The 26,282-nt window shown below is 48.4% G+C and overlaps 1 protein-coding gene across 2 annotated transcripts in view; it reads right to left on the minus strand.

Annotated features, from left to right (window-relative positions):
* Positions 1 to 1,203: 1,203 nt before the first annotated feature.
* The window catches only part of LOC142312198 (uncharacterized), a 144,793-nt gene continuing 119,714 nt past the window's right edge, over positions 1,204 to 26,282 (minus strand). Inside the window, exons 7-12 of one of the 2 annotated variants that reach the window (XM_075351099.1) lie at positions 12,651 to 12,758; positions 12,342 to 12,521; positions 12,136 to 12,259; positions 11,955 to 12,052; positions 11,667 to 11,757; positions 1,204 to 4,662 (exon numbers count right to left, since the gene is read on the minus strand). In XM_075351099.1, coding sequence (XP_075207214.1) covers positions 3,227 to 4,662; positions 11,667 to 11,757; positions 11,955 to 12,052; positions 12,136 to 12,259; positions 12,342 to 12,521; positions 12,651 to 12,758 — 2,037 coding nt within the window. In that variant the 3' untranslated portion in view covers positions 1,204 to 3,226. The remainder of the gene's footprint in view (positions 4,663 to 11,666; positions 11,758 to 11,954; positions 12,053 to 12,135; positions 12,260 to 12,341; positions 12,522 to 12,650; positions 12,759 to 26,282) is intronic. The other variant, XM_075351100.1, reaches the window with a different exon arrangement.

A 26,282-nucleotide genomic window follows, 5' to 3' on the forward strand; every position in this document is an offset into this window, starting at 1 on the left:
GAACAAGCATCTTTGAATTCATGCCATCTATAACCCTAAGGGAAAGTTGCGGTCTATTACAAATATATCTTATCCATTGGGTATACAGTGTGTCCACCCATATCCTGTCCACCGCCATTAACTTGATAATGGCGGCAGCTATAGGAATAAAAGTGGTGTCTAGGTATAGTAAAGTAGCCATGCGCTATGCAATGAAACCACCTATAGCGCCACCTGGTGGAAAACAACGGAGTTAGCATTTTTCTCTCCAAAATGGAACGAGATAGAGAAAAAAAGCGAATTAAAAAATTGTAGGGCATCATCAATTCAATACGAATCGACATCTTGCATACAGAAATGCTATGATATGAAACCCATGACCCCCCCCCCCAAAACATTGAATGCTGGTCACGCATATGGCGCTCATTTAACTTTGATGCTCAAAGTGGCCACCGTCAGCTGCAATGCCCATCTGGACTCTGGACAGCATACTGTATCTTGCTGCACGTTGTGCAATATGGTAGGTGACACGTTTGCACAAGCATCTGTGATACGTCGTCGTAGGTCCTGCAATGTTGGTGGAGGGGTCGCATACACCTGCTGTTTGATGTGACCTCACAGAAAGAAGTCCAATGGGGTCAGGTCGGTGAGCGTGGAGGCCACTCCACGCAGCCACCATACTCAATGACTTGTAGGAAGGTCTCAATGAGGTATCGCTCCACGTCTGCAGCCTTGTGAGTTTTACACGTTCTAATCATAGCATTTCTGTATGCAAAGTGTCGATTCGTATTGAATCGATAATGCCCTACAACTTTGTAATTCACTTATGTTCTCTATCTCGTTTTTGAGATAAAAATGCTAACTCCCTTGTTTTCCACTAGGTGGCGCTATAGGTGGTTTCATTGCGTAGCACATGACTACTTTACTATACCTAGACACCACTTCTATGCCTATAGCTGCCGCCGTCCTCACGTTAATGGCGGTTCACAGGATATGGGTGGACACACTGTATAGGACCCGTACAAGGTCGGCATACGTACAGAGGCCAAAGGTGGGAAGTGCTTAGTGGAAGCTGCTGATCTTATATATATATGCTGCCGGATTATAACTACGTTTTGGAGTAAAGTTATTACAATTGTATAATCATAATCAGCAGGTTTGGTCGGAGACCCCAATGTTTTTTTTATTAGGGTCTGTAGAAGAAATGACACTGGACACACTTAGTAAGACTGCAGTAAGATGTTTATTGTTTCTTGCACATAAATGGATAACATGGAGATGAATTCAGGCAAACCCTCCTACAAAAAGTGATTAACAAAGTCATTACTAAAGGACTGTTTGAGAAGGGGATTTATTCTAAAAGAAACACCAGAGGCAAAAATGAGAGAATCTGGGCTCCGTGGCTGGAGACTTCAGGCTTCCAGCGTGTTCGTATGAGATGGGGGTCCTTGTCCCTGGAACTTCTCTATAATGACACTCACTGATCTTATTAATATAAAAAGCGTCTGAGTAAAATAGAAACTGCCTAAATATGAGGACCTTGTCTGATCTACAGTATGTTATTGTATAAAGAACTATGGAGATAGCGCTGTTCTTCTGTATAAAATACGTGATGTTGCTATAGTCCTTGTATTTTTCTACAGGGCGTCTTTCTATAGAGAATCTTACCCCAGAGGATTTAGGAGTGGGAGATGAGAAATGGGAGATGAGGGAACTTTTTTGTAATTTCTCTTTAAAATTGTAAAAATTTTGTCCCACCATTTTGTATGTGTTCTCTAATAAATAGAAGAATAAATTAAGAACAATTGTGTAGAATACTCCAACATTACTTTCTAAAAATCCTGAGTGTAGAACTTCAGAATCGTTCATTATACATAGAATATATTTGCACCTGAGGTATTGTCAAATGTGGATAAGAAAAAGGACCCTGAGAGTGCCAAGTCTCAGATTCGTTGTGGGACACCATTCATATCTCATGATTATGTTTTAAAAATCAAATATGGCACATTATTAAGACAACTGAAGAAAAATTTAAAATCAAACTCCCCCGGAGACCCAATAATGTGGGGAACAGAGAAAAGAATCTGTTTCCAGGTGGTGAAAATTTTATACCAAGCATGGAAAGGGTTTTCATAAAAAATGGATCACATCAGATGTTCCAACAAAGAAGGAATGGACCATACATATAACTACCAGAGTAATGTGCAATAACAACATGATCATTATTGTAGTATAGAGAAGTGAAAGACGTTTGTATAGACAAGGAGATAACGGATTGTAATAAAACAACAGTAATTAATGGCGGAGGAACTCTAAAGGCCGCTTTACACGCTGCAACATCGCTATTGATGTCGCTAGCGATCGCACCCGCCCCCGTCGTGCGTGCGTCATGGGCAAATCGCTGTCCGTGGTGAACAATATAGCTAGTACGCGTCACACGCACATACCTTCCTAACAACGTCGCTGTGACGGCGAACAAACTCTTTTTTAAGGGGGCGGTTCGTGCGGCGTCACAGCGACATTCCACAGTGCGCCACCAATAGAAGCGGAGGGGCGGAGAGCAGCCACATTAACGTCACTCCCACCTCGTTGCCGGAGGACGCAGGAACGCTGTTCGCCGTTCCCGGGGTGTCACACGTAGCGATGTGTGCTGCCTCAGGAACGACGAACAACCTGCGTCCCAAATGAGCAACGATATTTGGGAAAGGAAAGACGTGTCAACAATGAACGATTTTTGCCGTTTTTGGATCGATAGCGGTCGCTCGTAGGTGTCACATGCAACAAAGTCGCTAACGAAGCCGTATGTGAGTCACGCATTTAAGGTTGGGAGTTGGGATAGAGCGAGAGCAAGAAAAGCTTTTTTTTTCTGGGGTTTTGTTTTTTTTTTGGGGTTTATGGACAGAGGGAGTGAGTACATAGGGTTGTAATTCTGCTGTCCACATATTGAATATATAAATAAAAAAAATGTAAATATTCAATGCACATAGGAAATTGCTTCTTATTTGCCTTTTATATACTAGATGTCTATTAGTAACTGCAATATTATAAATTCTAATGTAAGTACTAAATTGCTTTCCTTTTCTCGTTTACTTATTGGTATTTACTTTGGCTGTCTCTATTATGTGTTTTTCTGTATTATTTGTCCATAAATTATATGGCTTAGTCCTGTGTGAGTATTTTCATGTTATAGAAAATGCCATTTGTGGGTAAAACATTTCCCACATTCTTAAGATGAAAAAGAATTTTCCTATATGTGAATTCTCTGGTGTCTAACAAGATTTTTTTTTGAAGTAAAACATTTCCCACATTCTGAACAAGAATATGGCTTCTCTCCTGTGTGAGTTCTCAGGTGTAAAACTAAACTTGATTTAACTGCAAAACATTTCTCACACTCTAAACATGAAAAAGGCTTCTCCCCTGTGTGCATTCTCTGATGTGCAATAAGAACTGATTTCTCTGTAAAACATTTCCCACATTCTGAACATGAATATGGCTTCTCCCCTGTGTGAATTCTCTGATGTGCAAGAAGACTATTATTGTCTACAAAACATTTCTCACATTCAGAACATGGATATGGCTTCTCTCCTGTGTGAATTTTCAGATGTCTAATAAGATATCCTTTATCTGAAAAAGATTTCCCACATTCTGAACAAGAAAACTTCTTCTCCCCAGTGTGCATTCTCTGGTGTATAACAAGATGTGCTTTAGCTGCAAAATATTTCCCACATTCTGAACATGAAAAATTCTTCTCCCCTGTGTGAGTTCTCTGGTGTCTAACAAGATGTTGTTTAACTGCAAAATATTTCCCACATTCTGAACATGAAAAAAGCTTCTCTCCTGTGTGAGTTCTCTGGTGTGTAACAAAATCTGATTTGTATGCAAAAGATTTCCCACATTCAGAACATGGATATGGCTTCTCCCCTGTGTGAATTTTTTGATGTACAGCTAAATGTGACTTTGATGAAAAACACTTCCCACATTCTGAACATGAAAAATTCTTCTCCCCTGTGTGAGTTCTCTGGTGTCTAACAAGATGTTGTTTAGCTGCAAAATATTTCCCACATTCTGAACATGAAAAAGGCTTCTCTCCTGTGTGAGTTCTCTGGTGTGTAACAAAATCTAATTTGTATGCAAAAGATTTCCCACATTCAGAACATGGATATGGCTTCTCCCCTGTGTGAATTTTTTGATGTACAGCTAAATGTGACTTAGATGAAAAACACTTCCCACATTCTGAACATGAAAATGGCTTCTCACCTGTGTGAATTTTCTCATGTTTAACAAGATTAGATTTGGAGCTGAAACATTTTCCACATTCTGAACATATATATGGCTTCTCCCCTGTATGAATTCTCTCATGTCCAACAAGCTGTGATTTATAGTTGAAACATTTCCCACACTCTGAACAAGAAATTATTTTCTCTTCTGTGTGATTTTTTTTATTTGTAGCAAAGGAGGTCTTGAAGGAAATTTTTTGTTGACTTTTCTTTTTCTTAATCTTCTGTGATGATTCAGAAAATAGGACTAGTTTCAAAGGGTCAGATGACAAATCTTTTATGAGATGGGATGATGGTACATCTGCAATGGTTTCATTCACTTTGATAGTATCTTGAGTGATATTAAGATTATCTGATTTAAAAACTAAAGAGGTCATTTGTCCCTCTAATCTCTTGGTGCTGTTGCCTGGCAAAAATAAAACCAAAACATTTTTATATAAAATGGTCATAGAAATTGCTAGTTATGTCAGAAATTCATGTATTCACTAAGACAAAAACAGTTCATAATCTAACATTAGACCTCACAGCACAAATCAGTAGAACATTATTTTCGACTCTATTTCTTCATTTTGCCTCCTGTATATTGGAATAGAAAGCCACAAAATAATTTTGTGGAGCCCAAAATGGAAAAAAACCAAGCCCTTACTCATTTCTACCATTTATCAATAATGAGAGAAATAACTGCATCCAAATATAAGGGTCCACAAGAAGGGAATTTTGTTTACTTACCGTAAATTCCTTTTCTTCTAGCTCCAATTGGGAGACCCAGACAATTGGGTGTATAGCTATGCCTCCGGAGGCCACACAAAGTATTACACTAAAAGTGTAAAGCCCCTCCCCTTCAGCCTATACACCCCCCGTGCTGCCACGGGCTCCTCAGTTTTGGTGCAAAAGCAAGAAGGAGGAAAAAATTATAAACTGGTTTAAAGTAAATTCAATCCGAAGGAATATCAGAGAACTGAAACCATTCAACGTGAACAACATGTGTACACAAAAAACAGGGGCGGGTGCTGGGTCTCCCAATTGGAGCTAGAAGAAAAGGAATTTACGGTAAGTAAACAAAATTCCCTTCTTCTTTGGCGCTCCATTGGGAGACCCAGACAATTGGGACGTCCAAAAGCAGTCCCTGGGTGGGTAAATAATACCTCATAATAGAGCCGTAACGGCTCCGTCCTACAGGTGGGCAACCGCCGCCTGAAGGACTTGCCTACCTAGGCTGGCATCTGCCGAAGCATAGGTATGCACCTGATAGTGTTTCGTGAAAGTGTGCAGGCTCGACCAGGTAGCTGCCTGACACACCTGCTGAGCCGTAGCCTGGTGTCGCAAGGCCCAGGACGCTCCCACGGCCCTGGTAGAATGGGCCTTCAGCCCTGAGGGAACCGGAAGCCCCGAGGAACGATAAGCTTCGAGAATTGGTTCCTTGATCCACCGAGCCAGGGTTGATTTGGAAGCTTGTGTCCCTTTACGCTGGCCAGCGACAAGGACAAAGAGTGCATCCGAGCGGCGCAGGGGCGCCGTACGAGAAATGTAGACTCTGAGTGCTCTCACCAGATCTAACAAGTGCAAATCCTTTTCACACTGGTGAACTGGATGAGGGCAAAAAGAAGGTAAGGAGATATCCTGATTGAGATGAAAGGGGGATACCACCTTAGGGAGGAATTCCGGAACCGGACGCAGAACCACCTTGTCCTGGTGAAACACCAGGAAAGGAGCTTTGCATGACAACGCTGCTAGCTCAGACACTCTCCGAAGTGAAGTGACTGCTACTAGAAAAACCACTTTCTGCGAAAGGCGTGCGAGCGAAATATCCCTCATTGGCTCGAACGGTGGTTTCTGAAGAACCATCAGCACCCTGTTCAGATCCCAGGGTTCTAACGGACGCTTGTAAGGAGGGACGATGTGACAAACCCCTTGCAGGAACGTGCGTACCTGTGGGAGTCTGGCCGGGCGCTTCTGAAAAAACACAGAGAGCGCAGAGACTTGTCCCTTAAGGGAGCCTAGCGACAAATTTTTTCCAATCCGGATTGAAGAAAGGACAGAAAAGTGGGCAAGGCAAATGGCCAGGGAGAGAAACCCTGAGCAGAGCACCACGACAGGAATATTTTCCATGTCCTGTGGTAGATCTTGGCGGATGTTGGTTTCCTAGCCTGTCTCATGGTGGCAATGACCTCTTGAGATAATCCTGAAGACGCTAAGATCCAGGACTCAATGGCCACACAGTCAGGTTGAGGGCCGCAGAATTCAGATGGAAAAACGGCCCTTGAGACAGCAAGTCTGGTCGGTCTGGCAGTGCCCACGGTTGGCCGACCGTGAGATGCCACAGATCCGGGTACCACGACCTCCTCGGCCAGTCTGGAGCGATGAGGATGGCGCGGCGGCAGTCGGCCCTGATCTTGCGTAACACTCTGGGCAACAGTGCCAGAGGGGGAAACACATAAGGAAGCTGAAACTGCGACCAATCCTGAACTAAGGCGTCTGCCGCCAGAGCTCTGTGATCTTGAGATCGAGCCATGAATGTTGGGACCTTGTTGTTGTGCCGTGACGCCATTAGGTCGACGTCCGGCATCCCCCAGCGGCAACAGATCTCCTGAAACACGTCTCCAACATTTGATTGATGGACGCAATAAGATCATTCACTATGGCGTCCCCATCAGGAGTATCAAGGTTGAGAGCGGCTTCAGGATCAGAATCCTGATCAGCTAGCTCCGCTTCATCATACAGAGAGTCCTCTCGCTGAGACCCTGAACAATGTGATGATGTCGAGGGGATTTCATAGCGAGCTCGCTTAGTCGGTCTGGGACTGCGTTCCATGTCAGAGACCTCACCCTGGGATCTAGGAGACACCCCGGGAGAACATTGTTGTTCCAACTGAGGGGAACCAGGGAGCAATGATTCCACAGTGCCCATGGCTTGAGATGCCGGTCTGGACTGCAAGGCTTCTAATATCTTAGCCATAGTCTCAGAAAGTCTTTCAGTAAAAACTGCAAACTCCGTCCCTGTCACCTGGACAGTGTTAACAGGTGGTTCTCCCTGGGCCACCCTTAGCAGAGGCTCCGGCTGAGTAAGTGCCACAGGGGCCGAGCATTGCACACAATGAGGGTCAGTGGAACCTGCCGGCAGTATAGCCGTACATGCTGCACAGGCAGCATAGTAAGTCTGTGCTTTGGCACCCTTGCTATTTGTGGACGACATGCTGTTGTCTCCTCTGAGCAATACAGGAGGGTATATAGCCAAAAACAACCGTGCACCATACAGTGTAAAGTATAGCCTATAATCATATAATCTATAAGTACACTTCTGCACCAGTGGGGCCAGCACCTAGGTGCTGCTTACCGCCCGCACAATGCGGTTGTGTGGTCACCAGAATTCCTGCCTGGGTCTCCCTGAGCTTGTCTCCCTTCTCCAGCGTTAGCAGAGCTGACAGGAATGGCTGCCGGCGTCTTGAGGAGAGGAGGGGGCCGTGGGCGTGCCCTAGAAAGTGCGGGAATCTGGTGCCCCACTGTGCACAGTGAGGGGGGTGGAGTATGCAAAGCACGCTCCAGCCTCAGTTGCTGACGTCCTTTACAGCGTCCCGCCCTTCCCCTGACTGGCAGGCCTGGGGGCGGGAAAAGAATGAGACTAGGCCGCAAAAGCCGGGGACTAAAGTTATAAGCGCGGCCGCCGTATAAGCGCGGTCGGCGCGGAAGTCCCCGGCGCACTAACAGTCCCAGCCGCGCCGCAGCGATAACAATGGCAGCGGCGGTCAGCGCGGCAGTCCCCATACACTAACACACTCAGCGACGCTGCAGTGTGTAAAGGCACAAACGCAGTCAGCGCCGCGGTCCCCGGTGCACTAGCACACCCAGCAATGCTGGAGTGTTGCTGTGCGCGGTCCCCACGGGGACACAGAGTACCTCAAAGTAGCAGGGCCTTGTCCCTGAACGATACTCGGCTCCTATCCAGCAGAGTCCTCAGGAGCTGTGGATGGAGCACGGTCTCATGTGCCTGGAGACCGATAGGATCCCACTTCACCCAGAGCCCTAAGGGGGATGGGGAAGGAAAACAGCATGTGGGCTCCAGCCTCCGTACCCGCAATGGATACCTCAACCTTAACAACACCGCCGACAAGAGTGGGGTGAGAAGGGAGCATGCTGGGGGCCCTGATATGGGCCCTCTTTTCTTCCATCCGACATAGTCAGCAGCTGCTGCTGACTAAGCTGTGGAGCTATGCGTGGATGTCTGCCTCCTTCGCACAAAGCATAAAAACTGAGGAGCCCGTGGCAGCACGGGGGGTGTATAGGCTGAAGGGGAGGGGCTTTACACTTTTAGTGTAATACTTTGTGTGGCCTCCGGAGGCATAGCTATACACCCAATTGTCTGGGTCTCCCAATGGAGCGCCAAAGAAATCAGATTTAAAAATCAGGGCCTGATTGGGAACACAAAACTGGCTACAAGGAGGGTTAAATCAGAGCATCTTGGGCATTAAAGGGGTGGTCTAAAGGCTGAAGAAATTCTCCTCATCTAAATCCTTATTTATTGCCCTAATTTAAACTAATTTCTAATATGGCTGTTTTGAAAATTCCCCATCCTTCTCTCACAACACTTTCGAGCCACTATTGATTTTTTTCCCTCTACTTCATGTCTGATGATGCTTTGTTTGAGAATACCAGTGCATGGGCACTCAAACAAAGCGTCATCAGAGGGCAGAGGGTGCAGTCACTGACACAGCCTTTGCCCCCTCCCTGAAATTAAGAGTCACAATTGATGCTCTTTTCAGGGGCTGGGCTGGACCCTGCTGTGTTCCTGTGCACTGTCATTGTGTGATTTGCATGCAATTTGCATGTGATTTACATGTTATTGTTGTCAGCTAAGATCAGTAGAACTGGCAATGGAGGAGCGCACACTTGTTAGGGATTTGTATATTATGATTTACAACACAGTGACACGCTCTTTGTGGCAGCAGTGCACTGCACACCGTCTGAATACTTGGTAGCATTCAGAGATCAGTGCCGCCCACGCAAGTGATGTAACTGTTAGTGCACAGTGCTCTGTTGGCGGCTCTACCAATCTGAGCCAACAACAGAGCTTACTGTCATTGTGTTATAAATAATAACATGCACATCCCTAACAAGAACGTATGTGCGGGGGGTGCTCTAACACTAAACCGGACTTGCACTAGTTTATGATGGACCATTAAAGCTATTATGAGTCCTGACCAGATAGGTAGAGAAAGTATTTTGCGCTGAGGACTATGGGCTGTGCATTATATTGTATGGAGGATTATTGGGTGCATTATACTATATGGAGAACTATGAGGGATGTATTATACTACATGCAGGACTATGGGGGTGCATTATAGTACATGGACTATGGAGGGTGCATTTTACTATATGGAGGACTATGGGGTGCACTATACTATACGCAGGATTATAGGGTGCATGATACTATATGGAGGGATAAGGGCTATGCATTATATGGAGGGTTTATTATGTTGTATGGAGGACTATGGGGTACATTATCTTATATGGAGGACTATTGGGTGCATCATACCATATGGAAGACTATGAGGGTTAATTAAACTATAAAGGGGATTATGTGGGTGCATTATACTATGTGGAGGACTATGGGGTGCATTATACTATATTGACGACTATGGAGAGTGCATTATAATATATGGAGGACTATGTGAGGCCCATTATACTATATGGAAGGCAATGTGGGGCCGATTATACTATATGGAAGGCAACGTGAGTGTCATAATATTTGGAGGGTTATGAGGGGGCTATTTTAGGGACATTATACTGTATGCAAGCGATTATACAGTGTGAAGGATTGTGTAGGGTCCATCATACTGTACGGAGAGCTGTGTTGGGGCCATTATACTGTTTGGAGGGATAGTGGAAGCTTTTATACAATGTGGAGTCCATTAAACTACATTGAACGCTGGTAGTAGGGGTCACTGTTGGGGATTATACTGTGCATGTGGAGGAATTCACTGTTGGGGTATCATACAGTGTTTGTGCGGCCCTTTTGTTGCCATCATAGTTTGAGTGCAATGAAAGGGGAATCTAGGGGCTTCAATAGGAGGAGAATTAGTTTGAAAGGACTGTAAAAGTTGTGTGATATGTTCTTAAGTGAGCCAGCCGAATATTAATCTATTTTTTTTGGCAAATTAGAACGTGGCCCTATGACTTCTATATATGACCATATTTTTTGTGTATTTTAGTATGAACCTCCTTGAAGTTATTCCGTTCTTCTTTTCACAAAATCTGAAAAGTCAGGATAAAAGAATACCGTGCTGTCATTGTACAGAAATTCATACTTAACTCTCACTACACAGGAAATTGTGTCTCAGTCAAAAAAAGAGAAGTTTGGCCAGAACGAGTGGACCTGATGTAGTAGGGACTCTAAAGGCCCCGTCACACGCAGCGATATCGCTAGCGAGCGTACCTGCCCCCGTCGTTTGGGCGTCACGGGCAAATCGCTGCCCGAGGAGCACAATATTGTTCGGAGCCATCACACGGACTTACCTGCCTAGCGACATCTCTGTTGCCGGCGAACCGCTTCCTTTCTAAGGGGGCAGTTCGTGCGGCATCACAGTGGCGTCACTAAGCGGCCGCCCAATAGAAGCGGAGGGGCGGAGATGAGCGGCCGTATCCCGCCCACCTCCTTCCTTCCTCCTTGCCGGCGGCCGCAGGTAAGCTGTTCGTCGTTCCCGAGGTGTCACACGTAGCGCTGTGTGCTGCCTCGGGAACGACGAACAACCTGCGTCCTCAACAATCAACAATTTTATGAAAATGAACGACGGTGTCAACGATCAACGATAAGGTGAGTATTTTTGATTGTTAACGGTCGCTCGTTGGTGTCACACGCAACGACGTCGCTAATGATACCGGATGTGCGACACGGAATCCGTGACCCCGGCGATATTTCATTAGATACGTCGTTGCGTGTAACGGGGCCTTAAGAGCAGATTCAGCAGCACAGATGGGAGAGAAGGTAGATTCATCCTTCATGATGACAAGATTCTAGGCGGTAACAGCATCATTACCCTCCACTTTCTCTTAGAGGACCATCACACGGATAATATTATTTTTTAAATGATTTTCTAAGTTGTCAGCACAATGTACATATGCTGTCATTTAGCTTTGAAGTTTACAGATCTGGGCAAAGAAAGATCTGCATCTTCTAATTCCAGGGTGTAGGTGGGTCCTCTGTGGCTGAAAGCTCTGGCCAAACAGTCCCACTTAAAAAGGACTTCTTATGTCTGAACTTGTAACAATTTTTTAGGTACACGAACATGCAGTGGTCTAGTGTTAGAATGGCGACCGCTTACTTATGATATGGTCAAACTACCCCACCAATAAAGCAGCCACAGTCGGTGACTTAGAAGAATCTGTGACTTCTCTGTATTCAGTGGTTATTACTCACCTGGGTAATCATATGTAGGAATCTCCTCTTTACACCGCTCATCACCCCTCACATATGTCTCTGTAGTATTAATATGGGTCAGATCTTCACCCTGAAACAAATATTGTAAAAGTCACAGACAGATGGAGAAGTCACATCTATGATCAGCTCTAATCCTGCCATCTCCACCGTTCTCATTACACAAGTATAAAACATATAATACTGGTGGATAAAACAAGACTGAGCACAAGACCTTCACAGCCGTCTACACATCATAGGGAGATTTCATGGCACCTTCTCTCCATCTACCTGATTATCCTGAGGAACATCGGGATCTTCTTGTTTACAGTCCTGTGGGAGAAGAGGACGGGGACATCTTTCTGGTGTTGTCCTCTCACTGGATAGAACTGGAGAAAACACATACAGGGCCTAAATTCATTCCTTACATACAGATAATTATAGGCCGTGTGTATTTAGTCCTGTCTATTACCCGGTGATGTATGGGGCTGGGGAACCTCCATCATGACGTCCTTGTACAGATCTTTGTGTCCTTCTAAATACTCCCACTCCTTCATGGAGAAATAGATGGTGACGTCCTGACATCTTATAAAAACCTGACACATACAATGATACCGTCATTCCCCGATCCCTTCATAGCGTTACTGTACAATGTCCCAGCATTCCCAGTAGTGTCACCTCTCTAGTCAGCAGCTCAATCATCTTGTTGGTGAGTTCTAGGATCTTCTGCTCATTGATGTCCTCATGTATCGGGGGGTGAGGTGTAGGCCCTGTGATTGGGCTCAGGGGTCTTCCACATCCCACAGACACAGGGGCCAGACAGCGCTCACTAGAGGTCTTCTTCACTACTGTGTAATCCTGGTTATGGAGAGACACAGTAAGAAATCTCACTACAGACATTTCCAGAGTCCTCACCTCTCCAGTTCTGTCCATCTGTTATTCCCATAGATAAGAATGATGTAATGTGACATCTTCAGAATCTCTCACCTCTCCAGTAAGCCGGTAGAGGATCTCTAGGGTGAGGCATAATATCCTCTCCGTCGTTAATGTATTTCGTAGTGGCTCAAGCAAACACAGCGAGGGGCTGCTAAAAGTCTAAAGAAAAGAGACGCAGAGTGTTAAGCGGGCTTTATACGCAACGACATCACTAACGAGATGTCGTTGGGGGTCACAGAATTCTGGACGCACATCCGGCCTCGTTAGCGACGTCGTTGCGTGTGAAACGCAGGAACGACCGTTATCAATCAAAAATACTCACCATATCGTTGATACGTCGTTCTAATCTCAAATATCGTTGCTGCTGCAGGTACGATGTTGTTCGTCGTTCCTGCGGCAGCACACATCGCTATGTGTGACACCACAGGAACGAGGAACAACAGCGTACCTGCAGCCGCCGCCAATGAGGAAGGAAGGAGGTGGGCAGCATGTTACGGCCGCTCATCTCCGCCCCTCCGCTTCTATTGGGCGGCCACTTAGTGATGCCGCTGGGACGCCGCACGAACCGCCCCCTTAGAAAGGAGGCGGTTCGTCAGCCACAGCGACGTCGCTAGGCAGGTAAGTATGTGTGACGGGTGTTAGCGATGTTGTGCGCCACGGGCAGCGGTTTGCCCGTGACGCACAACCGACGGGGACGGGTGCTTTTGCTAGCGACATCGCTAGCAATGTCGCTGTGTGTAAAGTGGCCCTTAGTGTGGGTCTGTATGGATACTACCGATGACATGAAAAGAAGGGAATTTTGTGACTTACCGTAAATTCCTTTTCTTCTAGCTCCTATTGGGAGACCCAGACGATTGGGTGTATAGCACTGCCTCCGGAGGCCACACAAAGCAATTACACTAAAAAGTGTAAGGCCCCTCCCCTTCTGGCTATACACCCCCAGTGGGATCACTGGCTCACCAGTTTTAGTGCAAAAGCAAGAAGGAGGAAAGCCAATAACTGGTTTAAACAAATTCACTCCGAAGTAACGTCGGAGAACTGAAAACCGTTCAACATGAACAACATGTGTACCCGAAAAACAACCAAAAATCCCGAAGGACAACAGGGCGGGTGCTGGGTCTCCCAATAGGAGCTAGAAGAAAAGGAATTTACGGTAAGTAACAAAATTCCCTTCTTCTTCGGCGCTCCATTGGGAGACCCAGACGATTGGGACGTCCAAAAGCTGTCCCTGGGTGGGTAAAGAATACCTCATGTTAGAGCTGCGAAGACAGCCCTCCCCTACGGGGAGGCAACTGCCGCCTGCAGGACTCTTCTACCTAGGCTGGCGTCCGCCGAAGCATAGGTATGCACCTGATAATGTTTGGTGAAAGTGTGCAGACTCGACCAGGTAGCTGCCTGGCACACCTGTTGAGCCGTAGCCTGGTGTCGTAATGCCCAGGACGCACCCACGGCTCTGGTAGAATGGGCCTTCAGCCCTGATGGAAACGGAAGCCCAGCAGAACGGTAGGCTTCAAGAATTGGTTCTTTGATCCATCGAGCCAGGGTGGCCTTAGAAGCCTGCGACCCTTTGCGCTTACCAGCGACAAGGACAAAGAGTGCATCCGAACGGCGCAGGGGCGCCGTGCGGGAAATGTAGATTCTGAGTGCTCTCACCAGATCTAACAAATGTAAATCCTTCTCATACCGATGAACTGCATGAGGACAAAAAGAAGGCAAAGAGATATCCTGATTAAGATGAAAAGAGGATACCACCTTCGGGAGAAACTCCTGAATGGGTCGCAGCACTACCTTGTCCTGGTGGAAGACCAGGAAGGGAGCCTTGGATGACAGCGCTGCTAGCTCAGACACTCTCCGAAGAGATGTGATCGCTACCAGAAAAGCCACTTTCTGTGATAGTCTAGAAAGTGAAACCTCCCTCAGAGGCTCGAAGGGCGGCTTCTGGAGGGCAACTAGTACCCTGTTCAGATCCCATGGATCTAACGGCCGCTTGTACGGGGGTACGATATGACAAACCCCCTGCAGGAACATGCGTACCTTAGAAAGTCGTGCTAGACGCTTCTGAAAAAAGACGGATAGCGCCGAGACTTGCCCTTTAAGGGAGCCGAGCGACAAACCTTTTTCTAACCCAGAGTGCAGGAAAGAAAGAAATGTAGGCAATGCAAATGGCCAGGGAGACACTCCCTGAGCAGAGCACCAGGATAAGAAAATCCTCCACGTTCTGTGGTAGATCTTAGCGGACGTGGGCTTCCTAGCCTGTCTCATGGTGGCAACGACCCCTTGGGATAATCCTGAAGACGCTAGGATCCAGGACTCAATGGCCACACAGTCAGGTTCAGGGCCGCAGAATTCCGATGGAAAAACGGCCCTTGGGACAGCAAGTCTGGTCGGTCTGGTAGTGCCCACGGTTGGCCGACCGTGAGATGCCACAGATCCGGATACCACGCCCTCCTTGGCCAGTCTGGGGCGACGAGTATGACGCGGCTGCAGTCGGATCTGATCTTGCGTAGCACTCTGGGCAAGAGTGCCAGAGGTGGAAACACATAAGGGAGCCGGAACTGCGACCAATCTTGCACTAAGGCGTCTGCCGCCAGAGCTCTGTGATCGCGAGACCGTGCCATGAAGGTTGGGACCTTGTTGTTGTGCCGGGACGCCATTAGGTCGACGTCCGGCCTTCCCCAGCGGCGACAGATTTCCTGAAACACGTCCGGGTGAAGGGACCATTCCCCTGCGTCCATGCCCTGGCGACTGAGGAAGTCTGCTTCCCAGTTTTCTACGCCGGGGATGTGAACTGCGGATATGGTGGAGGCCGTGGCTTCCACCCACATCAGAATCCGCCGGACTTCCTGGAAGGCTTGCTGACTGCGTGTCCCCCCTTGGTGGTTGATGTATGCCACCGCTGTGGAGTTGTCCGACTGAATTCGGATCTGCCTTCCTTCCAGCCACTGCTGGAAGGCTAGTAGGGCAAGATACACTGCTCTGATTTCCAGAACATTGATCTGAAGGGTGGACTCCTGCTGGGTCCACGTACCCTGAGCCCTGTGGTGGAGAAAAACTGCTCCCCACCCTGACAGACTCGCGTCTGTCGTGACCACCGCCCAGGACGGTGGTAGGAAGGATCTTCCCTGTGATAATGAGGTGGGAAGAAGCCACCACTGCAGAGAGTCCTTGGCCGTCTGGGAAAGGGAGACTTTCCTGTCCAGGGATGTTGACTTCCCGTCCCATTGGCGGAGAATGTCCCATTGAAGTGGGCGAAGATGAAACTGCGCAAACGGAACCGCCTCCATTGCCGCCACCATCTTCCCGAGGAAGTGCATGAGGCGTCTTAAGGAGTGCGACTGACTTTGAAGGAGAGCCTGCACCCCAGTCTGTAGTGACCGCTGCTTGTCCAGCGGAAGCTTCACTATCGCTGAGAGAGTATGAAACTCCATGCCAAGATACGTCAGTGATTGGGTCGGTAACAGAGTTGACTTTGAGAAGTTGATGATCCACCCGAACGTCTGGAGAGTCTCCAGTGCAACATTCAGGCTGAGTTGGCATGCCTCCTGAGAGGGTGCCTTGACAAGTAGATCGTCCAAGTAAGGGATCACAGAGTGTCCCTGAGAGTGCAAGACTGCTACCACTGCCGCCATGACCTTGGTGAACACCCGTGGGGCTGTCGCCAGACCAAATGGCAGAGCTACGAACTGAAGATGGTCGTCTCCTATCACGAAGCGTAGAAAGCGTTGGTGCTCTGTAGCAATCGGCACGTGGAGATAAGCATCTTTGATATCTATTGATGCTAGGAAATCTCCTTGAGACATTGAGGCAATGACTGAGCGGAGGGATTCCATCCGGAACCGCCTGGCGTTCACATGCTTGTTGAGCAGTTTTAGGTCCAGAACAGGACGGAATGAGCCGTCCTTTTTTGGCACCACAAAGAGATTGGAGTAAAAACCTTGTCCTTGTTCCCGAAGAGGAACAGGGACCACCACTCCTTCTGCTCTTAGAGAATGCACCGCCTGCAGAAGGGCATCTGCTCGGTCGGGATGTGGGGAAGTTCTGAAGAACCGAGGTGGAGGACGAGAACTGAACTCTATCCTGTACCCGTGAGACAAAATGTCTGTTACCCACCGGTCTTTGACCTGTGGCAGCCAAATGTCGCAAAAGCGGGAGAGCCTGCCACCGACCGAGGATGCGGAGGGAGGCGGCCGAAAGTCATGAGGCAGCCGCCTTGGAAGCGGTACCTCCGGTTGCTTTCTTGGGGCGTGAGTGAGTCCGCCAGGAATCAGAGCTCCTTTGCTCTTTCTGAGTCCCTCTGGACGAGGAGAATTGGGGCTTGCCCGAGCCTCGAAAGGACCGAAACTTTGACTGCCACTTCCTCTGTTGAGGTTTGCTTGATCTGGGCTGGGGTAAGGAAGAGTCCTTACTAGTGATGAGCGAGCATGCTTGTCACTACTCGGTACTCGCACGAGTATCACTGTACTCGGGCTGCTCGGCGGGGACCGAGTAATCTCGCGATACTCGTGCTTTACTCGTGGTCTTCATTTCTGCATGTTGGCGCTCTTTTGAGAGCCAGCCCTCATACAGGGATTGGCTGGCAGACCACTGCAATGCCACAGCCCTGTTAGTTGTGGAATTGCAGTGATTGGCCGGCCTGCACAGCGTCACCGAGCCTTTATATCGGCCGGCGCGCTGTGCTCTGCTCACAGCTATTCTGACAGTGAGTGTAGGGAGAGTGTCGCTGATTCAGGGAAAGCTTTGCGGCCCTTTATAGTTAGTTCCGGAGCAGGGCTGCAAACAGTGTGACCAGAAGTCCTTCTCAGGACTATTCTAGTTGTATACAGGCAGGCAGGGTATAGCCAGGTCGGAGTACAGTAGCAGAGTCCTTCTCAGGACTATTGTTGCTATATACAGGCAGGGTATAGCCAGGTCGGAATACAGGCTAGTGACCAGAAGAGTCCTTGTCAGGACTATTGTAGCAGTATACAGGCAGGCAGGCAGGGTATATATAGCCATTCCTAGTGGTGACCGTATACCAGCCTTCATCATATCTGGGGCTGGTGTACACAGTGTAAAACAGTCCAGATAGTGTCAGACTTCTCAGTAATTGTCGCTCCTAAAAACCAGTTAGGTTCTTATTGCGTCCGTGCTTGCATTTAAAAACAGCACGTGTGTGGCAGTCGGTGGCAGCGTACAGGTGCGCGTTTTGCACAAACTATTATATAACGCACAAGTCTAGTGTATAATACACGTCAGTCAGCAGTGTGTGATAGTGTCAGACTTCTCAGTAATTGTCGCTCCTAAAAACCAGTTAGGTTCTTATTGCGTCCGTGCTTGCATTTAAAAACAGCACGTGTGTGGCAGTCGGTGGCAGCGTACAGGTGCGCGTTTTGCACAAACTATTATATAACGCACAAGTCTAGTGTATAATACACGTCAGTCAGCAGTGTCTGATAGTGTCAGACTTCTCAGTAATTGTCGCTCCTAAAAACCAGTTAGGTTCTTATTGCGTCCGTGCTTGCATTTAAAAACAGCACGTGTGTGGCAGTCGGTGGCAGCGTACAGGTGCGCGTTTTGCACAAACTATTATATAACGCACAAGTCTAGTGTATAATACACGTCAGTCAGCAGTGTGTGATAGTGTCAGACTTCTCAGTAATTGTCGCTCCTAAAAACCAGTTAGGTTCTTATTGCGTCCGTGCTTGCATTTAAAAACAGCACGTGTGTGGCAGTCGGTGGCAGCGTACAGGTGCGCGTTTTGCACAAACTATTATATAACGCACAAGTCTAGTGTATAATACACGTCAGTCAGCAGTGTGTGATAGTGTCAGACTTCTCAGTAATTGTCGCTCCTAAAAACCAGTTAGGTTCTTATTGCGTCCGTGCTTGCATTTAAAAACAGCACGTGTGTGGCAGTCGGTGGCAGCGTACAGGTGCGCGTTTTGCACAAACTATTATATAACGCACAAGTCTAGTGTATAATACACGTCAGTCAGCAGTGTGTGATAGTGTCAGACTTCTCAGTAATTGTCGCTCCTAAAAACCAGTTAGGTTCTTATTGCGTCCGTGCTTGCATTTAAAAACAGCACGTGTGTGGCAGTCGGTGGCAGCGTACAGGTGCGCGTTTTGCACAAACTATTATATAACGCACAAGTCTAGTGTATAATACACGTCAGTCAGCAGTGTGTGATAGTGTCAGACTTCTCAGTAATTGTCGCTCCTAAAAACCAGTTAGGTTCTTATTGCGTCCGTGCTTGCATTTAAAAACAGCACGTGTGTGGCAGTCGGTGGCAGGGTACAGGTGCGCGTTTTGCACAAACTATTATATAACGCACAAGTCTAGTGTATAATACACGTCAGTCAGCAGTGTCTGATAGTGTCAGACTTCTCAGTAATTGTCGCTCCTAAAAACCAGTTATGTTCTTATTGCGTCCGTGCTTGCATTTAAAAACAGCACGTGTGTGGCAGTCGGTGGCAGGGTACAGGTGCGCGTTTTGCACAAACTATTATATAACGCACAAGTCTAGTGTATAATACACGTCAGTCAGCAGTGTCTGATAGTGTCAGACTTCTCAGTAATTGTCGCTCCTAAAAACCAGTTATGTTCTTATTGCGTCCGTGCTTGCATTTAAAAACAGCACGTGTGTGGCAGTCGGTGGCAGGGTACAGGTGCGCGTTTTGCACAAACTATTATATAACGCACAAGTCTAGTGTATAATACACGTCAGTCAGCAGTGTGTGATAGTGTCAGACTTCTCAGTAATTGTCGCTCCTAAAAACCAGTTAGGTTCTTATTGCGTCCGTGCTTGCATTTAAAAACAGCACGTGTGTGGCAGTCGGTGGCAGCGTACAGGTGCGCGTTTTGCACAAACTATTATATAACGCACAAGTCTAGTGTATAATACACGTCAGTCAGCAGTGTGTGATAGTGTCAGACTTCTCAGTAATTGTCGCTCCTAAAAACCAGTTAGGTTCTTATTGCGTCCGTGCTTGCATTTAAAAACAGCACGTGTGTGGCAGTCGGTGGCAGGGTACAGGTGCGCGTTTTGCACAAACTATTATATAACGCACAAGTCTAGTGTATAATACACGTCAGTCAGCAGTGTCTGATAGTGTCAGACTTCTCAGTAATTGTCGCTCCTAAAAACCAGTTATGTTCTTATTGCGTCCGTGCTTGCATTTAAAAACAGCACGTGTGTGGCAGTCGGTGGCAGGGTACAGGTGCGCGTTTTGCACAAACTATTATATAACGCACAAGTCTAGTGTATAATACACGTCAGTCAGCAGTGTCTGATAGTGTCAGACTTCTCAGTAATTGTCGCTCCTAAAAACCAGTTATGTTCTTATTGCGTCCGTGCTTGCATTTAAAAACAGCACGTGTGTGGCAGTCGGTGGCAGGGTACAGGTGCGCGTTTTGCACAAACTATTATATAACGCACAAGTCTAGTGTATAATACACGTCAGTCAGCAGTGTGTGATAGTGTCAGACTTCTCAGTAATTGTCGCTCCTAAAAACCAGTTAGGTTCTTATTGCGTCCGTGCTTGCATTTAAAAACAGCACGTGTGTGGCAGTCGGTGGCAGGGTACAGGTGCGCGTTTTGCACAAACTATTATATAACGCACAAGTCTAGTGTATAATACACGTCAGTCAGCAGTGTCTGATAGTGTCAGACTTCTCAGTAATTGTCGCTCCTAAAAACCAGTTAGGTTCTTATTGCGTCCGTGCTTGCATTTAAAAACAGCACGTGTGTGGCAGTCGGTGGCAGGGTACAGGTGCGCGTTTTGCACAAACTATTATATAACGCACAAGTCTAGTGTATAATACACGTCAGTCAGCAGTGTCTGATAGTGTCAGACTTCTCAGTAATTGTCGCTCCTAAAAACCAGTTAGGTTCTTATTGCGTCCGTGCTTGCATTTAAAAACAGCACGTGTGTGGCAGTCGGTGGCAGCGTCAGGCTCCACGTTGTCCCTGGATAGAGACGTGCATGAGGGCCTCAAAACATTGTTCCCATTGCAAAGGAGTGGGTCTCCTGTCGTTGTAATGTCCATTCTGCAAAGAATGGGCGAAAAAATTTACCACTGGGGGTATACCTGAAACAAAGGCCTAAGTATTGCAATTTGTAACGGTCATCATCATGGTGGCGCATGAGGAGAAGGAGGAGCAGTCCAGCGATTAGCCAAACTCCAGAAGTGTGTACCCATGGGTGAGTGGAGGTACATGGCAAACTTTAAATTCCGCTCTCATTTGCTGGTGGTGTGGTGAAGTCTGGCCCAATCCAACCCTTGTTCATCTTGATCAGAGTCAGCTTGTCAGCATTTTCAGTTGACAGGCGGGTGCGTTTATCTGTAATGATTCCACCTGCGGCACTAAAAACACGCTCTGACAAAACGCTAGCAGCAGGGCAGGCCAGGCCTTCCAAGGCGTAGAGAGCCAATTCATGCCACGTGTCCAGCTTGGATACCCAATAATTGTAAGGCACAGAGGAATGTCGGAGTACAGTTGTTCGATCTGCAAGGTACTCCTTCAGCATCTGGGCAAACTTAGGATTTCTTGTGGCACTACCCCGCACCTCAGGGGCTGTGGTACGTGAGGGGCTGAGAAAACTGTCACACATCTTAAAGACTGTTCCCCTACCTCTGGCGGATTGGACTTGTGCCTCTCTCGGCTGTACGCCTCGGTTGTCCACTGATTCATGACCTATGCCGCTAGCGTTTTGTGAGGGGAATGCTTTGCCTACTTCCGTGACTATGGCCTTCTGGAACTGCTGCATTTTGCCTGACCTCTCCGCCTCGGGAATAAGAGACATAAAGTTCTCCTTTTAGCGTGGGTCTAACAGTGTTACCAACCAGTAATGATTGTCGGCCAAGATGTTCTTAACGCGAGGGTCACGAGACAGGCAGCTTACCATAAAGTCAGCCATGTGTGCCAGACTCTTAACAGCCATCACTTCAGTATCCTGACCGACACGATGACTGAACATGCTGTCCTCCTCCTCCTCATCATCTACCCTGTCCTCTGGCCAGCCACGCTGAACCGAGGATATGACTGCATGTCATATCCTCAATTTGGCCAGAGAGTTGCTCCATGTCTTCATCCTCCTCCTCGTCATAGTCCTCCACTGCACGTTGTGATGAGACGAGGCTGGGCTGTGTGTTATCATCACCCACACCCACTACTGTTTCTTGCTGAAACTCATCGCGCTCCGCCTGCAATGCATCATGTTTGTTTTCTGAGCAGAGACCATTTTAGAAGGCAGAGAAGCGGTATGGTGACGCTAATAATGTCGTCATCGCCGCTCACCATCTTGTTGTAGTCCTCAAAGTTTTGGCGGATGGTGCATAGGTCGGACATCCATCTCCACTCCTCAGGTGTTATGTGTGGAGTTTGACCCATTTCCCGACGGCTTAGGTGATGCAGGTACTCAACAACTGCCCTCTTCTGCTCACATATCCTGACCAACATGTGCAGAGTTGAATTCCAACGCGTGGGGACATCACACACCAGTCTGTGTGCCGGAAGATGCAAACGGCGTCTTAAGGCGGCAAGGCCGGCTGAAGCAGTAGGTGACTTTCGAAAATGTGCAGACAGGCGGCGAACTTTTACCAGCAGATCAGACAGCTCTGACTATGACTTTAGAAACCGCTGAACCTCGAGGTTGAGCACATGGGCCAAGCATGGAACATGTGTCAGCTGGCCTCGCCTCAAAGCCGCCACCAGGTTCCGGCCATTGTCACACACCACCTTTCCTGGCTTTAGGTTCAGAGTTGTGAGCCAGTGATCTGCCTGCTGTTTCAGAGCTGTCCACACCTCTTCTGCATTGTGGGGTTTGTCACCTATGCAGATTAGCTTCAGCACTGCCTGTTGCCGCTTCGCCGAGGCAGTGCTGCAGTGCTTCTGTGTCGCCCTGGACAAGCCAGGGGCCACAGAGCACAACACTTAAACACCCCACACTCCCTGCAGGCATATCATAGTCAAAACACAAAATCCTTGTTGCCTTCCCCAGGGGCTGTTGTCCACACCAGGGTGTGGAGCCAGGCGGTTGGTCTCCACCCACCGAGGAGGAGGGAAAACACAGGCAGTGAGAGTTAAGCTAAGGAAGTGGAAGGAGGAAAGTAGTAGAGAGGAGAAAAGTGACAGCAAAGAGCCTGAAGTTGGTCCGGGTGTGTGGCCTGGACAGGACAGCAAGGTTGGCAGGATGTGCTGACCGTCTGCAGTGGAGGCCGATTGGAGTCTGCCGTAAGGACCGTGGACGGGTGGTGACCCGGCCGTACCGGACCGGTATACAAAGCGAAGCCAGCACCATTGGCAGAGGACTTTCGGATCCCGGCAAGGCTTGGTGTCGCCGTGAATTTGCCAAATCCGTTATTGAAGGGGACCTCAGGGTTTCCAAACAGCCAAGTCCAGATAGAAGGCAACCGTACAACCGTGAAGGGGAGACACAGCCACCGGCAAGGGCAACCGTCTCCCAGGGCCAGCGCCTGTGGGCAAAAGGGGCTCCTCCGGCCCATATCCAGGTCAGGGAGCGGGTTACCGTTGGGAAACCATCACTACCAACACTTAACTTCGGTGCAGGGAGAGACAGTCATCACTAACCTGCAGGGAGGAACAACCGCAGCCGTCCGAGTGACCTGTCCATCCAGCCACTTGTTTTACCCTGAACTGTGTCATCATCATTGGGCTGAGTGAGTACCTCCGTGCCGTGCGGCACAGCGCTGCCCCTGCGACCATGCACTTCATCAGGCCCCGCAACCCGCCTGTCATCCATCTCTACCCCATCACCAGGCCCCGGGACAACCAACCCCCCTACCCACGTAGGGGAGAAATAACAACAAAGCTGCTCCCTGTCACAGGCTCCCGGGATCCCCGTCCAGAGCAGCGGTGGTGTCCACACAATCACCACAACCGTGGGTGGCGTCACGGACAATATCCCCAAAACCCAAACCACCCCTTTTCACTCACGGGCGAGTAGCGCCGCTCGAGTCCCCGGGATCCGGCCATCGCTCGAGCCAACGAGCAGCAGCAGCCGTAGAGCTGCGTCAGCCGGACCCGAGCAGTGGGAGAGCGCACCGTCCCCTCCTCCGCCAGCGACACTTACAGCTTGGGACTGGTGTGGAGGGTAAAGTGGATCAGGATGCGCAGGAGGAGGAGGAGGCTGAGGAGCATGACATTCCGGAGCTGTAGAGTGTGTGTGAAACCCTGACTGAGGTAGGGCCTGCAAAACTTGGTGTGTGAAGGACGTATTCCGTCCCTCGCTCAGACTGGGTCCCAGCTTGCACAATATTAACCCAGTGTGACGTCAACGAGATGTAGCGGCCTTGCCCACATGCACTTGTCCACGTGTCTGTGGTTAGGTGGACTTTGGCTGAAACAGCGTTGTTCCGGGCACGTGTGATGTTTTGTGACACGTGGTTAGTTATGCAATGCGGGGACGGCACACAGGGAGAAATAGTGGCGGCTGTGGACCGAGTAACGTGGGACAGCTGCCACCATCAGTTCGCGGAATGCTTCTGTCTCAACCAGCCTAAAAGGCAACATTTCCAGCGCAAGCAGTCGCGAAATGTTAGCATTTAGAACTGTGGCATGTGGGGTGTTGGCAGTGTATTTGCGCCTGCGCTCAAAGGTTTCCTGAATGGATAACTGAACGTTGCGCTGGGACAAGGACGTGCTTGATGATGGTGTTCTTTCTGCGTAGGCAACTGCAGGTGCAGGAGTGGAGGAGGCTTGTTCGCAGGCAGCATGGACAGGGGATTGGCTCGCATGCACAACCAGCGAAGACGTAGCAGTGACATCAGCAAGCACTGCTCCTCGACTCTGTTGTACTTCCCACAAAGTCGGGTGCTTGGCTGACATGTGCCTGATCATGCTGGTGGTGGTCAGGCTGCTAGTTTTGGTACCCCTGGTGATGCTGGCATGGCAGGTGTTGCAAATGGCCTTTTTAGAATCATCTGGAGCCAACTTAAAAAACTGCCAGTGTCAGAGTTCCTGGTTTTCCAGTTTTCTTTTGAAAGAGCTTGCCCTTTGTTAACATGGAGTTTTCTGTTATGTTGCCCTACTTCCTGTCCATCTGTTTAAAAGCCGCCCCTAAAGCTTAGTCCAGTGCCTGAGTATACTGCTTCCTGTGTGCTCCTGCCCTGCTGCTTTTGGTTCCTGATTGTTATTCGGATCCTCTTGGAAAACAACCGACACCGACTCTGGACTTCATCTGGTATCATCTAGCTGTACCTGGACTCCGTTTGCCGTCTTTGGTCGGAACTTCTGCCCGGTTCCTTCCGTTTAATACCACTCTGGACTCACATCACGTACAGACATTTTTCGACTTACCTATTGCCCTTTTGTGTCCCGGCTGCTGCGCATTTAGGGCTTCTGGGGTGATTGCCAGACAGTCCCTGTATAGGGGTTTGCTGTTGGTGGTCTCCCTGGGGGAGTCCGGTGCGCGGTACCGGGAATTCCCTTTCGCTCAGTCCCTGGAAGGTATTTCCTGTATTTATGTTCTACTGTGTTTTTGTTCCGTTTATGTACATATTTGCTGGTTGCATATTATAAATGTCTTGCACCAAGAACTCGTCTCTGGTTGTCATTGCCCTAACGCAATCGAAATCCTCAATACATACAATAGTATTACAGCCAGACTCGGGAAGACCTAACATTTGTACAGGCACCTTGTGTCGTGTTGTTCCGGGGAACAGTTGACTGACGTCTGCCTGGGGCCACCACTCTGCTTCTTACTGCCTGTTGTGATGCTACGCCTCCCTCCCCCTGTGCACTGCTGTCCTCGCTCTGCATATCCTCCTGCCAGGTTGGGTCAGTTACTGGATCATCCACCACGTCGTCTTCCTCTTCCGCACCCTGCTCCTCCTCCTGACTTCCTGACAATTGTGTCTCATCATCGGCCACCCCTTGTTGAGACACGTTGCCAACTTCGTGAGAACGTGGCTGCTCAAATATTTGTGCATCTGTACATACAATCTCGTCATGGCCCACTTCAACAGGAGCTGGCGAGAGGCCAGAATTTGTGAATGGAAACGTGAACGAACAGCTATTCCGAGTGTCCAAGTGTGGGATCAGTAATGTCCGTGGACGTGTACTCGGCCTGGTGGTAGGAAGGAGGATCAGGTTCTGAAATGTGCGGTGCAGTATCACGGCTACTGACACTTGACCGTGTGGAAGACAGAGTGTTTGTGGTGGTGCCAATCTGACTGGAAGCATTATCCGCTATCCAACTAACAACCTGTTGACACTGGTCTTGGTTCAAGAGGGGTGTACTGCTGCGGTCCCCAAGAATTTGGGACAGGACGTGCGAGCGACTAGATGTGGCCCTTTGTTGTGGCGAAATTAGAGCTTGCACACAACCTCGGTGTCTGCCTGCACCACCATCACGTCCACTTCCTTGTTCGTTGACAACGCCCTTGCGCATTTTGCAATGCTGTGCTGATGTGTATTCACTAGACTTGTGTGTTATATCCAAGTTTGTGCAAAACTCACACAAATGCAGCGGAAAGCTGCCACCAACAGGCACACACGTGCAATTTTTAAATGCAAGCACGGAGGCACTAAGAACCTAACAGGTCTCTATCCAGGGACAACGTAGAGCCTCCCAATGTTTGGCTTCCCTGCCTAAGGGCTATACTATAATACACCCACTTCCTTCCAATGGGCACTTCAGGTTTACAGGCCTTCATGCACGTCTCTATCCAGGGACAAC

The sequence above is a fragment of the Anomaloglossus baeobatrachus genome, chromosome 5 (genome assembly GCF_048569485.1).
Source record: "Anomaloglossus baeobatrachus isolate aAnoBae1 chromosome 5, aAnoBae1.hap1, whole genome shotgun sequence".
Lineage (NCBI taxonomy): Eukaryota > Metazoa > Chordata > Amphibia > Anura > Aromobatidae > Anomaloglossus > Anomaloglossus baeobatrachus.